Consider the following 20,167-nt stretch of genomic DNA (forward strand, 5'->3'; position numbering starts at 1 on the left):
GGTCACAGAGGTAAAAGCTGGGAAGGATCCTATTGGCAGCCGGAATCTAATCAGTCTACCTAATACAACCGTTATTCCTAGTGTAATCATCCAGGGCCAAGGACCAGTGCAAATAGTTGAGACAAAAGACTTTAAAGAGGTGATAGAGTTGGAGACTGGGTTTAGAGATTCCAACCTCTGGTTAGAGTGGATTCAATATACGGCCAGATCAGTAGCTAAAGACGAATGCTATGCATGTGCAACTGCAAAACCTCAGTTGACAACTATCCCTTTTCCATTAAATGGAATTAATTCACCTAAGGGAATGGCCTGTATAGTAAAGCTATTCATGAAAGCAGGAAAGCCAGAGAACAACAGTTGTGTGGATTTGCACTATTTATATCCACATGTTCCTCTGAAATCTAGGCTTCCTCCTTTCACAGTGACGAGAGGAGATTATTACTGTCTGGCCCGGTATAGTGCTTATGGGAAATATGTAGGGGAAGTCAGTACCTGCAATGTGACAGAGAATATTACTACTGATGGGCTGATGAGTAATCTGGCAGGATGGTTGAGTTCTGGGGATTTCAGTAAGATAAGGATACCCAGGGCTGATATCTGGTGGTTGTGTGGGGGAATGACGTTGTGGCCAATTTTACCTGCTAATTGGACAGGGATATGTGCATTGGTACATTTGGGAATGCCTTTTACACTCATTCGACACCATGACATGAAGTTGGCTACACGGGAGAGACGAAGTATTCCGTCTGGATCTTTTGATGAGAGAATTTATATTGATTACATAGGGGTTCCACGAGGGGTGCCAGACGAGTTTAAGGCTAGAAATCAGATCTGGGCAGGATTAGAGTCAAGTATTTTTTGGTGGTCCACTCTCAACAAGAATGTGGATTGGATCAATTATATATATTATAATCAACAGCGCTTCATCAATTATACTAGAGATGCAATAAAAGGATTAGCAGAACAGACCGAAGCCACCAGCCTAATGGCTTGGCAGAATAGAATCGCGCTAGATATGTTATTGGCAGAAAAGGGTGGGGTTTGCGTGCTATTCGGGTCGATGTGCTGTACATTCATCCCTAATAATACAGCTCCGGATGGATCGGTGACCAAGGCCTTGGCTGGTTTACACACCCTAGCTCAAGAGTTGGCAGTGAACTCAGGGGTGGATACCTCTTTGGCTAATTGGGTTGACAGTGTGTTTGGAAGATGGAAAAATGTTATGATTACTGTGTTATGGGCTACCTTCACCTGTGTGACTGTGTTAGTTTTGTGTGGATGTGTTCTGATTCCGTGCGTGAAAGTTTTCATCTCCAGGACTCTGGAGAAATCAATGACGGTTCAGATGGTGAGATATGGACCCATTCTAAGCTCTGACCAGTGGAATGATGAATACAGTACCCCGGGTCCAGTGGAGGAATCCGGTTCTTTTAATTATGAGGAGCCTATGTTAGACGAGACAATATTTGATGTTTAGGAGATTTAGGCTATTCATATTTCAATGTTTGAACTGTTTTGAAATGACGATTGTAACGAAAATCCTGATAAGAAGTGTTATGATTCTGATGTAGGTTAAAACAGTCACGGGCTTTGATTATGTACATACGTGTATTGGTTTGTCTTATTCTTAGGATATCATTGAAGTTTTCTTTTAGTGTTTAATGAAAGTATGAATTGTTTAGTCATTTTCAGGGTGGATTGTTGAATTTATTATGGATTTATTATGGATAAATGAATAAACAATATCACCATTTTAAATATAATTGTATCTAGGTAGACTTATACTCTGTATGTTTAATAGACAATAGGAGTTCATAAGAAGAAATTGTGTGACAGGAGAAAGGAGTAATAAAATGTTAATGAACACCATTCCAACTGGGCAGGAACAAATGGGTTGTGGACTGTAAACACATAAGGTCGTTAGCCTATGGTTGACCCAACCTGAAACTTAGCTCTGGGGTTTTTAGATAAGGCAGTGAGTGCATTCCTAGGGTTTCTGTTAGTTAAAACTGTCAGTTCAGTGGTGATCGATAATGTTGAGGGGTCAAAAGTTATCTGGGAGTGTGTTAGTAAGTTAGAATGAACTTTTCACCTTACTTTGTCCTGTCGAGAGGAGGGGGTTCGGTTAAGGCAGTGAAATGACGTCATGATCTGTATTTAAACTGATGCATGTGTTCGAGTGGGAGCGCGCTCCGAGAATAAATTATATTACTTATTATTTAAAGACTGGTCTGCGTCTATTTTATGCAAACAAGAAATCTTATAAATTCTCATAAAATAGATGAAGGGCTTTCAATTGATGAAAGCATATTGGCTTAATTAAATTTTATTAACAGTTGACAACCACAGAATACACCAGCCTCTGAGAATCTCCACTCCGGACATTCCTGGGAATCATCTCCACAACACTGTCCTGTCTAAACTCATCTCCACAACACTGTCCTGTCAAAACTCATCTCCACAACACTGTCCTGTCAAAACTCATCTCCACAACACTGTCCTGTCAAAACTCATCTCCACAACACTGTCCTGTCAAAATCATCTCCACAACACTGTCCTGTCTAAATCATCTCCACAACACTGTCCTGTCAAAATCATCTCCACAAAACTCATCTCCACAACACTGTCCTGTCTAAACTCATCTCCACAACACTGTCCTGTCTAAATCATCTCCACAACACAGTCCTGTCAAAAATCATCTCCACAACACTGTCCTGTCTAAATCATCTCCACAACACTGTCCTGTCAATCATCTCCACAACACTGTCCTGTCTAAATCATCTCCACAACACTGTCCTGTCTAAACACTGCAGGTGAAATCTGTAATGACTCTCTGCACATTGGGACTGATCATTGAACTTAAATTGTATTTTATTTGACCAGACTATACAGTAGGACCTGGGTTATGTAATGTGTTAATCTATACAGTAGGACCTGGGTTATGTAATGTGTTAACCTATACAGTAGGACCTGGGCTATGTAATGTGTTAATCTATACAGTAGGACCTGGGTTATGTAATGTGTTAATCTATACAGTAGGACCTGGGCTATGTAATGTGTTAATCTATACAGTAGGACCTGGGCTATGTAATGTGTTAATCTATACAGTAGGACCTGGGCTATGTAATGTGTTAATCTATACAGTAGGACCTGGGTTATGTAATGTGTTAATCTATACAGTAGGACCTGGGCTATGTAATGTGTTAATCTATACAGTAGGACCTGGGCTATGTAATGTGTTAATCTATACAGTAGGACCTGGGCTATGTAATGTGTTAATCTATACAGTAGGACCTGGGCTATGTAATGTGTTAATCTATACAGTAGGACCTGGGCTATGTAATGTGTTAATCTATACAGTAGGACCTGGGTTATGTAATGTGTTAATCTATACAGTAGGACCTGGGTTATGTAATGTGTTAATCTATACAGTAGGACCTGGGTTATGTAATGTGTTAATCTATACAGTAGGACCTGGGCTATGTAATGTGTTAATCTATACAGTAGGACCTGGGTTATGTAATGTGTTAATCTATACAGTAGGACCTGGGCTATGTAATGTGTTAATCTATACAGTAGGACCTGGGCTATGTAATGTGTTAATCTATACAGTAGGACCTGGGCTATGTAATGTGTTAATCTATACAGTAGGACCTGGGTTATGTAATGTGTTAATCTGTACAGTAGGTCCTGGGCTATGTAATGTATCAACCTATACAGTAGGTCCTGGGCTATGTAATGTGTTAATCTATACAGTAGGTCCTGGGCTATGTAATGTGTTTATCTATACAGTAGGTCCTGGGCTATGTAATGTGTTAGCCCAGGTCCTATTGTATAGATTATGTAATGTGTTTGCCCAGGTCCTATTGTATAGATTATGTAATGTGTTAGCCCAGGACCTACTGTATAGATTATGTAATGTGTTAGCCCAGGACCTACTGTATAGATTATGTAATGTGTTTGCCCAGGTCCTATTGTATAGGTTATGTAATGTGTTAGCCCAGGACCTACTGTATAGATTATGTAATGTGTTTGCCCAGGTCCTATTGTATAGATTATGTAATGTGTTTGCCCAGGTCCTACTGTATAGATTATGTAATGTGTTTGCCCAGGTCCTACTGTATAGGTTATTTGGGCTTTTCTCTTAGCTATGATCAGGAAATAAGTACAATTGATCAATCCAGATGTGATTGATGAGAAATGTAGAACTTTAATCTGTTTTTAAATAGCGTAGATTATTAAGTGCTTGGTTTTAAAAATCACCAAAATAAATAAAGTCTGACTTGATTGTCTTTGAACTACCAGTTATTTCCTGTTCTATTCTTGTCTAAAAAAAAAGCCACATGATATTTATATGCATTATGTGTCATAGTATTCTGCTAATTTATCACTTTACTGAAACTTGATTATGTAAAAGTCATGTACCACTTGTCTCACCTTGTACTGTTCAGAGCAGACCATCCAATCTAATGTTGAAGAGCGGGTTGCCTCCTCTGCTGTAGTTGAGGCCTAAATCACCATAAGAGATATTTCTATAGAAATCACAAGCTCTACAGCCAGGACATTAGATCAAATGGATGACAATATTACTCTGTCGACTCTAAATGGATTCGTGTTATTTCTCTCTTCTCAAGTTCCATGGTCTCTGCCGGTTAAATGATCTGACACACCCCTGGGTGGTCACAGTCATGTGATCAGACACCATTGTGTGGTCACAGTCATGTGATCAGACACATCATTGTGTGGTCAGTCATGTGATCAGACACACCCCTGTGTGGTCAGCCATGTGATCAGACACACCCCTGTGTGGTCAGTCATGTGACCAGACACACCCCTGTGTGGTCAGTCATGTGATCAGACACAACACCCCTGTGTGGTCAGTCATGTGATCAGACACAACACCCCTGTGTGGTCAGTCATGTGATCAGACACACCCCTGTGTGGTCAGCCATGTGATCAGACACACCCCTGTGTGGTCAGTCATGTGACCAGACACACCCCTGTGTGGTCAGTCATGTGACCAGACACACCCCTGTGTGGTCAGTCATGTGACCAGACACACCCCTGTGTGGTCAGTCATGTGATCAGACACACCCCTGTGTGGTCAGTCATGTGATCAGACACACCCCTGTGTGGTCAGTCATGTGACCAGACACAACACCCCTGTGTGGTCAGTCATGTGATCAGACACACCCCTGTGTGGTCAGTCATGTGACCAGACACACCCCTGTGTGGTCAGTCATGTGACCAGACACACCCCTGTGTGGTCCACTTGCAATAAGAAGCAATAAGCAAGCTGTAATTGTCAACACATTTATTGATTAGTCAGTCTGTCACTAGTTTTATGCATGATTGTTACAACTCATGAAATGAAAACAATGTCTAAATGATGCATACAGTATTCCAATGTAATCACAGTTAACACATTGTACATTAACCTTTACATGTCAAACCAAGAAAGCAAAACGATGGATCCATGAAGTAATATGACTCTATTCAACATGACTCTATTCAACATGATTCAATTCAACATGATTCTATTCAACATGATTCTATTCAACATGACTACTCAACATGATTCTATTCAACATGATTCTATTCAACATGATTCTATTCAACATGATTCTATTCAACATGATTCTATTCAACATGATTCTATTCAACATGATTCTATTCAACACGATTCTATTCAACATGACTCTATTCAACATGATTCTATTCAACATGATTCTATTCAACATGATTCTATTCAACATGATTCTATTCAACATGACTCTATTCAACATAATTCTATTCAACATGATTCTATTCAACATGACTATTCAACATGATTCTATTCAACATGATTCTATTCAACACGATTCTATTCAACATGACTCTATTCAACATGATTCTATTCAACATGATTCTATTCAACATGATTCTATTCCACATTACTCTATTCAACAAGTTAAAGAAAAAGACAAGTAATCAAAATGTAGAACACAATAAAACAATATTTAGATAGTTGCAATCTGATCTAGGTAGATGTCTTAATCTATTAAATGTTTATTTTTGCAGAGAAGGCCCACTGAGACCAAAGTATATTTTTCAAAAGAAACCATGCTTCACAGAAATGCAGAATACATCATAAGGAACCAGTGATGAGAATTACAGAAAACAAAGGTGCATGAGATAAAACAAAACATTTAATTTTTTTTAAACATGTACCTTTGACCTCGGACAAGTAATCTATCAATATCCTAAAAATGCCCAAAAGGCACTAGTGGAATGGTTGAACATAAATACTAACGTTACAGTATTTGCAAAGAGAACCACTGGGTGGCATTGTTGTGTTGTTCCCAGGACAACCACTGGGTGGCATTGAATTAGCTGTATTTGCAACAATCTCCTACGACATATCCATAGGCTCATCACCATCTGTCGTGAAAAGAGCCTCATTCAGGAAGACGTTTTCCTGTACCTCTTCCTTAACTCTTTTCAAAACTGCCTGATTGTTGTCCTCCTCCAAACGGATGACAAAGTTCCGTAATATGGGGAGCAGAGGGAGGGCGTACTCTAACACACTCTGTTTGCTCTGAGTGCGCTTATCCTCATATTCAAAGCCACCAGTATGTATGCCAAACACTCGACCAAGGTCATCGAAGACTGGCGAGCCAGAAGATCCATGGAAGAAGGAGGTGTTGTAGGTCACAAAGTCGTCCTTGTTCTCCTGCATCACTTCCTCGTAACGCTTTTTCTCTTTTTCAAGGGCATCGTTTATTGTGAAGATTGCATGTCCCTTTTCCCGTTTATATTTATTCGCAGCCTCCTCTCTTATCTCACTGCCAATGATGGAGGTGGGTTCCATTTGTTTCACCAGTCCACCTGGGTGTCCAATGAGGCAGGCCCCACCGCATGCTGGGACTGGGCCATATTCACGGAGGAGACCAGGAGGAACCTTTTGCCGTTGTTTCTTATTCTGAGGATCCAGCTCCAGTATGGCATAGTCTGTATGATGTTTTCCCTTATCTTCATATTGAAAGTCGATCAGCAGGGTTTTTGCTCTGAATACGTTCACATCGGATCCATTTGGATTTTCATAGTTGAACTTTACAGATACATCGACTAACAACTGTATGTTTTCTCTTACATTTTCACCAAACAAATGTGCATTTGTTAGGATGTAGTTGTCAAACAGCACGAAGCCTGTCCCCAGAACACCCTGAACACCTTCAACAATCACCTGACAAACGGAGGCACCAAGTTTAATCAATTTCTTCACTCTGTGAACCTCAGAGAACTTTTGTCTGATTTTCCCGAATTCCTGCTTCATGAGATCCAACTCTTCAGGAAATGTCTTCTGTTGGCTGTCCTCCCTCCTACTTTCCATCTGCTTCACCAGATCTTCAAACTGGTTGCGAAGGATCGTCAATATTTCACCATGTTTTGGCACGGGAATGCATTTTCGTTTCTGCTTTCTTCTCGAAGAGGACTCCCCTACATCTGATGTTTGTGTTGTTAGCGTCGATGGAGACATCTGTGTGCCGTCTCCTTCAGAGTCAGGGCTTGGGTTGAACAGAGATGTTTGCGTGGTTACAATGTTTTTTGTTTTTATTGTGGAGTCAGATGTTTCCATCTTAATTGCCGTTTTCTCCTTATGCTTTGTCAGACAGATTTCAAAGTTTCTACCATTAAGTTTTTTTGCAATTTGCCCCATTGAAACCTTGCTTCCTGTTGATCGCTCAGAGAGCTGGCATTTCTGTTCAAACACAATGTTTGAGAAGCGTCCATCATTTCGTAGAGCCTTCTTCACTTCCTCCTCCTGTTTTGCATAGACACATAGAGGTCTGTAGGACTCCAGTTGGCTGTTTCCAAGTATTTGTTTTGATTTGCTGTTTTTCCCTCCCGTTGTCTCAACAGAGAAAGTGACATAATTGTCTGTTTCCCGATCCGTGACCCCTGCAGGTTCATCTGTGGCATGTGTGACCATCTCAATAGTGAGACAGTCATCCTCTTTGATCAGCCAACATGGAAAGTGCTTCACTATGTACCCGTGAGAACTGCTGATGACAATGTCTTTCCCTTTCGGTGTCTTCCTGTCTATTTGGTTTAACTCATTGAATGTGTCATTAGTTCCAAGAGCTCTCAATATTGTTCCAGGGTTGGTGCAGGTGATTTCCTCTTTGAGTATTTTACGAGTTGGGCAACTGAAGGAGAATGAGTGACAGTGTTCCTTTTTTGGATAAATCTGTAAAAGAAAATAGAATATAGATTTTTTGGTGTCAATATTCTTATGTTACTGAAATGGGGAGGATAAAGTATTCTGAGATACTCTGCAGTATATTTTCATCATATAGAGAAACAGTATTGTATAAATATATATAGACAAGATCCCTCTGTCCTTGATGCTGATGATGCTGTTATTATGTGACCCATCAAAGTCATGCTTAAAACTAAAACTAAAATCACTTCACATCGCATCGCATCACTTCACATCGCATCGCATCACTTCACATCGCATCGCATCACTTCACATCGCATCGCATCACTTCACATCGCATCGCATCACTTCACATCGCATCGCATCACTTCACATCGCATCACTTCACATCGCATCGCATCACTTCACATCGCATCGCATCACTTCACATCGCATCGCATCACTTCACATCACTTCACATCACTTCACATCACTTCACATCGCATCGCATCGCATCACTTCACATCGCATCACTTCACTTCACATCGCATCACTTCGCATCGCATCACTTCACATCGCATCGCATCACTTCACATCGCATCACTTCACATCGCATCACTTCGCATCGCATCACTTCACATCGCATCACTTCACATCGCATCGCATCACTTCACATCGCATCACATCGCATCACTTCACATCGCATCACTTCGCATCGCATCACTTCACATCGCATCACTTCGCATCACATCGCATCGCATCACATCACTTCACATCGCATCACTTCACATCGCATCGCATCACTTCACATCGCATCGCATCACTTCACATCACTTCACATCGCATCGCATCACTTCACATCACTTCACATCGCAATCGCATCACTTCGCATCGCATCGCATCACTTCGCATCACATCGCATCGCATCACTTCACATCACTTCACATCGCATCGCATCACTTCGCATCGCATCGCATCACTTCACATCGCATCACTTCACATCACATCGCATCGCATCACATCACTTCACATCGCATCACTTCACATCACTTCGCATCACTTCGCATCGCATCGCATCACTTCACATCGCATCGCATCGCATCGCATCGCTCTCAAGCGGCTCAGACTTCACCACTTGGACCTGTGAAATGATTCAACATTACGATTAAGTCAATTTGTTGATAAGAGGGTCATTCCACCAATAGTGCCTTTGGGGTAATTTAGTTTAAAACAACTATTTATGTCACCTAATTGTAACATTGTCATGAAGAGAACTTTCAAATTTATCAAAACATTTTTTCCCATCTCAAGAGGTTAAAAGTAGACTCCTAGTCACCTAGTGACTAGGTATCCCCTTTCTCCTTTCCCAGCTCACCTGCTGACTAGGTATCCCCTTTCTCCTTTCCCAGCTCACCTGCTGACTAGGTATCTCCTTTCTCCTTCTCCAGCTCACCTGCTGACTAGGTATCCCCTTTCTCCTTTCCCAGCTCACCTGCTGACTAGGTATCTCCTTTCCCCTTCCCCAGCTCACCTGCTGACTAGGTATCTCCTTTCTCCTTTCCCAGCTCACCTGCTGACTAGGTATCTCCTTTCTCCTTCCCCAGCTCACCTGCTGACTAGGTATCTCCTTTCTCCTTTCCCAGCTCACCTGCTGACTAGGTATCTCCTTTCTCATTCTCCAGCTCACCTGCTGACTAGGTATCTCCTTTCTCCTTTCCCAGCTCACCTGCTGACTAGGTATCTCCTTTCCCAGCTCACCTGCTGACTAGGTATCTCCTTTCCCCTTCCCCAGCTCACCTGCTGACTAGGTATCTCCTTTCCCAGCTCACCTGCTGACTAGGTATCTCCTTTCCCCTTCCCCAGCTCACCTGCTGACTAGGTATCTCCTTTCTCCTTTCCCAGCTCACCCGCTGACTAGGTATCTCCTTTCCCCTTCCCCAGCTCACCTGCTGACTAGGTATCTCCTTTCCCCTTCCCCAGCTCACCTGCTGACTAGGTATCTCCTGTCTCCTTTCCCAGCTCACCTGCTGACTAGGTATCTCCTTTCCCAGCTCACCTGCTGACTAGGTATCTCCTTTCCCAGCTCACCTGCTGACTAGGTATCTCCTTTCCCAGCTCACCTGCTGACTAGGTATCTCCTTTCCCAGCTCACCTGCTGACTAGGTATCTCCTTTCCCCTTCCCCAGCTCACCTGCTGACTAGGTATCTCCTTTCCCAGCTCACCTGCTGACTAGGTATCTCCTTTCCCCTTCCCCAGCTCACCTGCTGACTAGGTATCTCCTTTCTCCTTCCCCAGCTCACCTGCTGACTAGGTATCTCCTTTCCCCTTCCCCAGCTCACCTGCTGACTAGGTATCTCCTTTCTCCTTCCCCAGCTCACCTGCTGACTAGGTATCCCCTTTCTCCTTCCCCAGCTCACCTGCTGACTAGGTATCTCCTTTCTCCTTCCTCAGCTCACCTGCTGACTAGGTATCCCCTTTCTCCTTCCCCAGCTCACCTGCTGACTAGGTATCTCCTTTCCCCTTCCCCAGCTCACCTGCTGACTAGGTATCTCCTTTCTCCTTCCCCAGCTCACCTGCTGACTAGGTATCTCCTTTCTCCTTCTCCAGCTCACCTGCTGACTAGGTATCTCCTTTCTCCTTCCCCAGCTCACCCGCTGACTAGGTATCTCCTTTCTCCTTTCCCAGCTCACCCGCTGACTAGGTATCTCCTTTCTCCTTCTACCTAACATACCTGCCCCAGTTCAACTTCTGTAAAGGTCCTGTCTAAACCAGAGACTGTTGGTGATCACTGTATATATAGAGTACTGTATAAATGCCCCACCTACTCAGTGAGCGTAAAATACCTGCCCCACCCTCAGCTTCTGGAAAGGTCCTGTCTAAACCAGATGGTAGTAAATTAATAAAGCAAGTGTCTTTTTGGTCAAGCTATAGAAGGTAATGGAGAGAGATATAATTATAATAACAATTAGAAAATGGAGTCTAGTCAAGGATCATATCACCTCCACCCTACCTGTCACCCTAAACCCCCTTCAATTTGCTTACCGCCCCAATAGATCCACAGACGATGCCCTATCCCACCTGGACAAGAGGAATACCTACTGTATGTAAGAATGCTGTTCATTGACTACAGCTCAGCATTCAACACCATAGTACCCTCCAAACTCAGCCTGAGACCTTGGGTCTCGACCCAAGGGCCCTGTGCAATTGGGTCCTAGACTTCCTGACGGGCCTCCCCCAGGTGGTGAAGGTAAGAAACAACATCTCCACTCTGCTGATCCCACAAGGGTGCGTTCTGAGCCCTCTCCTGTACTCCCTGTTCACCCACGACTGCGTAGCCATGCACGCCTCCAACTCAATCATCAGGTTTGCAGATGACACTACAGTGGTAGGCTTGATTAGCAACAACGACGAGACAGCCTACAGGGAGGAGGTGAGGGCTCTCAGAGTGTGGTGTCAGGAAAATAACCTTTCACTCAATGTCATCAAAACAAAAGAGATGAGTGTGGATTTCAAGAACAGCAAAGGGAGCACGCCCCTATCCACATCGACGGGACCATAGTGGAGAAGGTGAAGAGCTTCAAGTTCCTCAGCGTACACATCACTGACAATCTGAGATGGTCCACCGACACAGACAGTATGGTGAAGAAGGTGCAACAGCGCCTCTTCAACCTCAGGAGGCTGAAGAAATTTGGTTTGTCACCTAAACCCCTCAATAACTTTTACAGATGTACAATCGAGAGCATCCTGTCGGGCTGTATCACCGCCTGGTACGGTAACTGCTCCGACCACAACCGCAAGGCTCTCCAGAGGGTAGTGAGGTCTGCACAACGCATCACCAGGGGCAAACTACCTGCCCTCCAAGACACCTACACCACCCGATGTCACAGGAAGGCCATAAAGATCATCAAGGACAACAACCACCCGAGCCACTGCCTGTTCACCCCGCTATCATCCAGAAGGCGAGGTCAGTACAGGTGCATCAAAGCTGTGACCGAGAGACTGAAAAACAGCTTCTATCTTAAGGCCATCTGTCACGTTCTGACCTTAGTTCCTTTGTTTTGTCTTTTGTTTTAGTATGGTCAGGGCGTGAGTTGGGTGGGTTGTCTATGTTAGTTTTAGTATGGTCAGGGTGTGAGTTGGGTGGGTTGTCTATGTTAGTTTTAGTATGGTCAGGGCGTGAGTTGGGTGGGTTGTCTATGTTAGTTTGTCTAGGATTTTCTATTTCTGTGTTTGGCCTGGTATGGTTCTCAATCAGAGGCAGCTGTCAATCGTTGTCCCTGATTGAGAACCATATTTAGGTAGCCTGTTTTCCATTGTGTTTTGTGGGTGGTTATTTTCTGTTTAGTGTTGTGTTGCACCTTACAGGACTGTTCGTTGGTTGTTTATTGTTTTGTTTTCAGTGTTCATTAAAATATGGACACGTACCACGCTGCACCTCCACCCTACCTGACACCCTAGACCCACTCCAATTGGCTTACCGCCCAAATAGGTCCACAGACGATGCAATCTCAACCACACTGCACACTGCCCTAACCCATCTGGAAAAGAGGAATACCTATGTGAGAATGCTGTTCATCGACTACAGCTCGGCATTTAACACCATAGTACCCTCCAAGCTCGTCATCAAGCTCGAGACCTTGGGTCTCGACCCCGCCCTGTGCAACTGGGTACTGGACTTCCTGACGGGCCGCCCCCAGGTGATGAGGGTAGGCAACAACATCTCCACCCCGCTGATCCTCAACACTGGGGCCCCACAAGGGTGCGTTCTGAGCCCTCTCCTGTACTCCCTGTTCACCCACGACTGCGTGGCCACGCACGCCTCCAACTCAATCATCAAGTTTGCGGACGACACAACAGTGGTAGGCTTGATTACCAACAACGACGAGACGGCCTACAGGGAGGAGGTGAGGGCCCTCGGAGTGTGGTGTCAGGAAAATAACCACACTCAACGTCAACAAAACTAAGGAGATGATTGTGGACTTCAGGAAACAGCAGAGGGAACACCCCCCTATCCACATTGATGGAACAGTAGTGGAGAGGGTAGCAAGTTTTAAGTTCCTCGGCATACACATCACAGACAAACTGAATTGGTCCACCCACACAGACAGCATCGTGAAGAAGGCGCAGCAGCGCCTCTTCAACCTCAGGAGGCTGAAGAAATTCGGCTTGTCACCAAAAGCACTCACAAACTTCTACAGATGCACAATCGAGAGCATCCTGGCGGGCTGTATCACCGCCTGGTACGGCAACTGCTCCGCCCACAACCGTAAGGCTCTCCAGAGGGTAGTGAGGTCTGCACAACGCATCACCGGGGGCAAACTACCTGCCCTCCAGGACACCTACACCACCCGATGTTACAGGAAGGCCATAAAGATCATCAAGGACAACAACCACCCGAGCCACTGCCTGTTCACCCCGCTATCATCCAGAAGGCGAGGTCAGTACAGGTGCATCAAAGCTGGGACCGAGAGACTGAAAAACAGCTTCTATCTCAAGGCCATCAGACTGTTAAACAGCCACCACTAACATTGAGTGGCTGCCAACACACTGACTCAACTCCAGCCACTTTAATAATGGGAATTGATGGGAAGTGATGTAAAATATAGCACTAGCCACTTTAAACAATGCTACCTAATATGTTTACATACCCTACATTATTCATCTCATATGTATATGTATATACTGTACTCTATATCATCTACTGCATCTTTATGTAATACATGTATCACTAGCCACTTTAACTATGCCACTTTGTTTACATGCTCATCTCATATGTATATACTGTACTCGATACCATCTACTGTATCTTGCCTATGCTGCTCTGTACCATCACTCATTCATATATCTTTATGTACATATTCTTTATCCCCTTACACTTGTGTGTATAAGACAGTCGTTTTGGAATTGTTAGTTAGATTACTTGTTGGTTATTACTGCATTGTCGGAACTAGAAGCACAAGCATTTCGCTACACTCGCATTAACATCTGCTAACCATGTGTATGTGACAAATAAAATTTGATTTGATTTGACCTTGGTCCTCCTCTCTTTCTCCAGACGACAACCGTTACACAACCACCCACCAAAAAAGGACCAAGCAGCGTGGTACCGGGCAGCAGCAGCATCGGCCGGAATCGCAGGACTCCTGGACATGGGAGGAGATTCTGGACGGCAAGGGACCCTGGGCACAGGCTGGAGAATATCGCCGCCCCAAGGCTGAGCTGGAGGCAGCGAAAGCAGAGAGGCGGTGGTATGAGGAGGCAGCACGGCGGCGCGGTTGGAAACCCGAGAGGCAGCCCCAAAAATGTATTGGGGGGAAACACGGGGAGTGTGGCGAAGTCAGGTAGGAGACCTGAGCCAACTTCCCGTGCTTACCGTGGAGAGACCGGGCAGGCACCGTGTTATGCCGTGAGGTGCACGGTGTCCCCGGTGCGTGTGCATAGCCCGATGCGGTACATTGCAGCGCCTCGTATCGGCCGGGCTAGAGTGGGCATCGAGCCAGGTGCCATGAAGCCGGCTCAGCGCATCTGGTCTCCAGTGCGTCTCCCAGGGCCAGTGTACATGGCACCAGCCTTACGCATGGTGTCCCCGGTTCGCCAGCACAGCCCAGTGCGGACTATTCCACCTCGCCGCACTGGCCTGGCTACCGGGAGCATTCAACCAGGTAAGGTTGGGCAGGCTCAGTGCTCAAGAGCTCCAGTGCGCCTTCACGGTCCGGTCTATCCGGTGCCACCTCCAAGCACCAGCCCTCCGGTGGCAGCCCCCCGCACCAGGCTGTCTCTCCGTCTTCTCCCTACAGGTGCTCCCGCCTGTCCAGCGCTGCCAGAGCCGTCTTCCTGCCCAGCGCTGCCAGAGTCTCCCGTCTGTCCTGAGCTGCCAGAGTCTCCCGTCTGTCCTGAGCTGCCAGAGTCTCCCGTCTGTCCTGAGCTGCCAGAGTCTCCCGTCTGTCCTGAGGTGCCAGAGTCTCCCGTCTCTCCTGAGCTGCCAGAGTCTCCCGTCTGTCCTGAGCTGCCAGAGCCGCCAGTCTGTCCTGAGCTGCCAGAGCCGCCAGTCTGTCCTGAACTGCCAGAGCCGCCAGTCTGTCCTGAGCTGCCAGAGCCGCCAGTCTGTCCTGAGCCGTCAATCAGCCAGGAGCTGCCAGAGCTGTCAGTCAGCCAGGAGATGCCAGAGCCGTCAGTCAGCCAGGAGCTGCCAGAGCCGTCAGTCAGCCAGGAGCTGCCAGAGCCGTCAGTCAGCCAGGAGCTTCCAGAGCCGTCAGTCAGCCAAGAGCTGCCAGAGCCGCCAGTCAGCCAGGCGCTGCCAGAGCTGCCGGCGATGCCAGAATCGCCCTTCACTCCGGAGCTGCCGGAGACTCCCGCCTGTCCGGCGCTGCCGGAGTCTCCCGTCCATTCGGGACCCGTGGCTAGGGTCCCCAGTCCGAGGTCGGCGGCGAGGGTCGCCGCTCTTAAGAAGCCACGGAGGCGGTTAAGGAGGCGGAGAAAGATAGGTTCAGGTTTTGTGTCCGGAGTCCGCACCTTTGGGGGTGTACTGTCACGTTCTGACCTTTATTTCCTTTGTTTTGTCTTTTGTTTTAGTATGGTCAGGGCGTGAGTTGGGTGGGTTGTCTATCTGTTTTGTTTTCAGTGTTCATTCAAATATGGACACGTACCACGCTGCACCTTGGTCCTCCTCTCTTTCTCCAGACGACAACCGTTACACCACCAGACTGTTAAACAGCCATCACTAACATAGAGTGGCTGCTGACAACACACTGACTCAATCTCTTGCCACTTTAATACATTTAATAAATGGATTTAATAAATGTATCAGTAGCCACTTTAAACAATGCCACTTTATATAATGTTTATAATTTTGACGATCACTGATGTCATTATATGTTTGGTAAAGCAATAAAGAAGGTGAAATGTTTCGGGACAAGTCTCTGAATGTCCTTGAGTGGCCCAGCACGAACCCAGACTTGAATCCGATCTAGCATCTCTGGAGAGATCTGAAAATAGCTGTGCAGCGACGCTCCCCATCCAACCTGACAGAGCTTGAGAAGATCTGCAAGGAAGAATAGGAGAAACTCCCCAAATACAGGTGTGCCAAGCTTGTAGCGTCATACTCAAGACGACTTGAGGCTGTAATCGCTACCAAATGTGCTTCAACAAAGTACTGAGTAAAGTGTCTGAATACTTAAATAAATGAGATATTTCTTATTTATCTATAAATTAGAAAACATTTCTAAAAAAAAAACGTTTTTGCTTCGTCATTATGGGGTATTGTTTGTAGATTGATGAGAGAGAAAAAAACAATTTCATAATTTTTAGAATAAGGCTGTAACAGAATGTGGAAAAGTCAAGGGGTCTGAATACTTTCCGAATGTGCTGTAGGTGTACACTGAATATATATACATGACTATACAGAAATAAACTCATTGCACTTATTTGAACTCATATCTATAGTATGTATCTATTGTATTTGTATTGTAGATTTGCAATAAACACAATTTTTTAAAATATGACTTAAAAGCAATATACTCAACAAATGGCAAATTTTATACATACTATTGGTATAATTTGTATGGCTCTACTTCCTGCTAGAGAGTAGCATCTTCCTACTCATGGTGGAATCCTTTAGAGCTACAGAGCATTCAGAAGGTATTCTATTCATACCTGTTGACTAATTCCACATTTAGTTGTGTTACAGCCTGAATTCAAAATGGATTCATTTGATGTTTTTTTCTCAACCATCTACACACAATACCCCATAATGACATCACAATACCCCATAATGACATCACAATACCCCATAATGACATCACAATACCCCATAATGACAAAGTGAAAACATGTATTGAAGATGAAATGTGGATTAAGTCATAAGGGATATTGTCACGTTCTGACCTTTATTTCTGTTGTTTTTGTCATTATTTAGTATGGTCAGGGCGTGAGTTGGGGTGGGCAGTCTATGTTTGTTTTTCTCTGATTTGGGTATTTCTATGTTTCGGCCTAGTATGGTTCTCAATCAGAGGCAGGTGTCATTAGTTGTCTCTGATGGAGAATCATACTTAGGTAGCCTGGGTTTCACTGTTTGTTTGTGGGTGATTGTCTATGTTGATTGCTTGTGTCAGCACAGTTCTCATTAGCTTCACGGTTGTTATTTCGTTTATTGTTTTTGTATAGTGTTTCAGTGTTTTCTTTATTAAAATTAATGATGAGCACATATCACGCCGCATTTTGGTCCTCCGATCCATCTCGCCTCTCCTCTTCAGATGAAGAGGAGGATGACCGTGGCAGATATGAAGACTTTCTGAAGGCTCTGTACATGTTTCCAGCTCATTCATAGCAATATATCATGTGCTTCTATAGTATATGCCATTTAGCAGATGCTTTTATCCACAAAATATACATTTATCTCATTTTAAAAATGTATAAAGCTGTCAACAGTGATCTATTACTTTTATTATTACCTGAAAACAAAACATATTGATCAAACCACTTCTACTTCATGGTAGAAAACAAATGAATGTGTTAAACATACTGACCGTGCTATCATTAAGCTCAGTTATCTCCATCTTTATAAACATTAGGCCCAGTTATCTCCATCTTTATAAACATTATACTGACCGTGCTATCATTAGGCCCAGTTATCTCCATCTTTATAAACATTATACTGACCGTGCTATCATTAGGCTCAGTTATCTCCATCTTTATAAACATTATACTGACCGTGCTATCATTAGGCCCAGTTATCTCCATCTTTATAAACATTATACTGACCGTGCTATCATTAGGCTCAGTTATCTCCATCTTTATAAACATTATACTGACCGTGCTATCATTAGGCCCAGTTATCTCCATCTTTATAAACATTATACTGACCGTGCTATCATTAGGCTCAGTTATCTCCATCTTTATAAACATTATACTGACCGTGCTATCATTAGGCCCAGTTATCTCCATCTTTATAAACATTATACTGACCGTGCTATCATTAGGCCCAGTTATCTCCATCTTTATAAACATTATACTGACCGTGCTATCATTAGGCTCAGTTATCTCCATCTTTATAAACATTATACTGACCGTGCTATCATTAGGCCCAGTTATCTCCATCTTTATAAACATTATACTGACCGTGCTATCATTAGGCCCAGTTATCTCCATCTTTATAAACATTATACTGACCGTGCTATCATTAGGCCCAGTTATCTCCATCTTTATAAACATTATACTGACCGTGCTATCATTAGGCCCAGTTATCTCCATCTTTATAAACATTATACTGACCGTGCTATCATTAGGCCCAGTTATCTCCATCTTTATAAACATTATACTGACCGTGCTATCATTAGGCCCAGTTATCTCCATCTTTATAAACATTATACTGACCGTGCTATCATTAGGCTCAGTTATCTCCATCTTTATAAACATTATACTGACCGTGCTATCATTAGGCTCAGTTATCTCCATCTTTATAAACATTATACTGACCGTGCTATCATTAGGCTCAGTTATCTCCATCTTTATAAACATTATACTGACCGTGCTATCATTAGGCCCAGTTATCTCCATCTTTATAAACATTATACTGACCGTGCTATCATTAGGCTCAGTTATCTCCATCTTTATAAACATTATACTGACCGTGCTATCATTAGGCTCAGTTATCTCCATCTTTATAAACATTATACTGACCGTGCTATCATTAGGCCCAGTTATCTCCATCTTTATAAACATTATACTGACCGTGCTATCATTAGGCCCAGTTATCTCCATCTTTATAAACATTATACTGACCGTGCTATCATTTGGCCCAGTTATCTCCATCTTTATAAACATTATACTGACCGTGCTATCATTAGGCTCAGCCATCTTCATGTTCTCCATCTTTGTAGTTATTTGATCTGACGATGAATCACTCTGGAAGGGAAAAAGAACAGAAGTTTGAATTCTAAATAAAATACAATATGGACTATATATACAGCAGTATGTGGACACCCCTTCATCCACTATATGTACAGGACACCCCTTCATCCACTATATATACAGGACACCCCTTCATCCACTATATATACAGCAGTATGTGGACACCCCTTCATCCACTATATATACAGCAGTATGTGGACACCCCTTCATACACTATATATACAGCAGTATGTGGACACCCCTTCATCCACTATATATACAGCAGTATGAGGACACCCCTTCATCCACTATATATACAGCAGTATGAGGACACCCCTTCATCCACTATATATACAGGACACCCCTTCATCCACTATATATACAGCAGTATGTGGACACCCCTTCATCCACTATATATACAGCAGTATGTGGACACCCCTTCATACACTATATATACAGCAGTATGAGGACACCCCTTCATCCACTATATATACAGGACACCCCTTCATCCACTATATATACAGCAGTATGTGGACACCCCTTCATCCACTATATATACAGGACACCCCTTCATCCACTATATATACAGGACACCCCTTCATCCACTATATATACAGCAGTATGAGGACACCCCTTCATCCACTATATATACAGCAGTATGAGGACACCCCTACATACACTATATATACAGCAGTATGAGGACACCCCTTCATACACTATATATACAGGACACCCCTTCATCCACTATATATACAGCAGTATGAGGACACCCCTTCATCCACTATATATACAGCAGTATGGACACCCCTTCATCCACTATATATACAGCAGTATGAGGACACCCCTTCATCCACTATATATACAGCAGTATGAGGACTGAAAACTGCTGTTCACAAATGCTCTCCATCCAACCTCACTGAGCTCGAGCTGTTTTGCAAGGAGGAATGGGAAAACATTTCAGTCTCTCGATGTGCAAAACTGATAGAGACATACCCCAAGCGACTTACAGCTGTAATCTCAGCAAAAGGTGGCGCTACAAAGTATTAACTTAAAGGGGATGAATAATTTTGCACGCCCAATTTTTCAGTTTTTGATTT

The 20,167-nt window shown here is 43.9% G+C and overlaps 3 protein-coding genes across 5 annotated transcripts in view; 2 read left to right on the plus strand and 1 right to left on the minus strand.

The window, feature by feature from the left end:
* LOC139392878 (beta-2-microglobulin-like) overlaps positions 1-20,167 on the plus strand; it is a 321,541-nt gene that overhangs the window by 47,857 nt on the left and 253,517 nt on the right. The gene's annotated exons all lie outside the window — the stretch shown is intronic.
* LOC139392874 (beta-2-microglobulin-like) overlaps positions 1-20,167 on the plus strand; it is a 613,933-nt gene that overhangs the window by 13,778 nt on the left and 579,988 nt on the right. The window contains exon 4 of one of the 3 annotated variants that reach the window (XR_011629741.1): positions 2,350-2,386. The exons of 1 other annotated variant lie outside the window; for it this stretch is intronic. The gene's annotated coding sequence lies outside the window, so the exon portion shown is untranslated. Of the gene's footprint in view, positions 1-2,349; positions 2,527-20,167 lie in introns of those variants that run through there. One more of the 3 variants, XM_071141190.1, reaches the window with a different exon arrangement.
* The window catches only part of LOC139392984 (serine protease FAM111A-like), a 40,466-nt gene continuing 26,665 nt past the window's right edge, over positions 6,367-20,167 (minus strand). Inside the window, exons 3-5 of the mRNA XM_071141291.1 lie at positions 11,738-11,883; positions 9,288-9,323; positions 6,367-8,230 (exon numbers count right to left, since the gene is read on the minus strand). Coding sequence (XP_070997392.1) covers positions 6,392-8,230; positions 9,288-9,323; positions 11,738-11,883 — 2,021 coding nt within the window. The 3' untranslated portion in view covers positions 6,367-6,391. The remainder of the gene's footprint in view (positions 8,231-9,287; positions 9,324-11,737; positions 11,884-20,167) is intronic.

Source organism: Oncorhynchus clarkii, chromosome 33 (genome assembly GCF_045791955.1).
Source record: "Oncorhynchus clarkii lewisi isolate Uvic-CL-2024 chromosome 33, UVic_Ocla_1.0, whole genome shotgun sequence".
NCBI classification, from domain to species: Eukaryota; Metazoa; Chordata; class Actinopteri; order Salmoniformes; family Salmonidae; genus Oncorhynchus; species Oncorhynchus clarkii.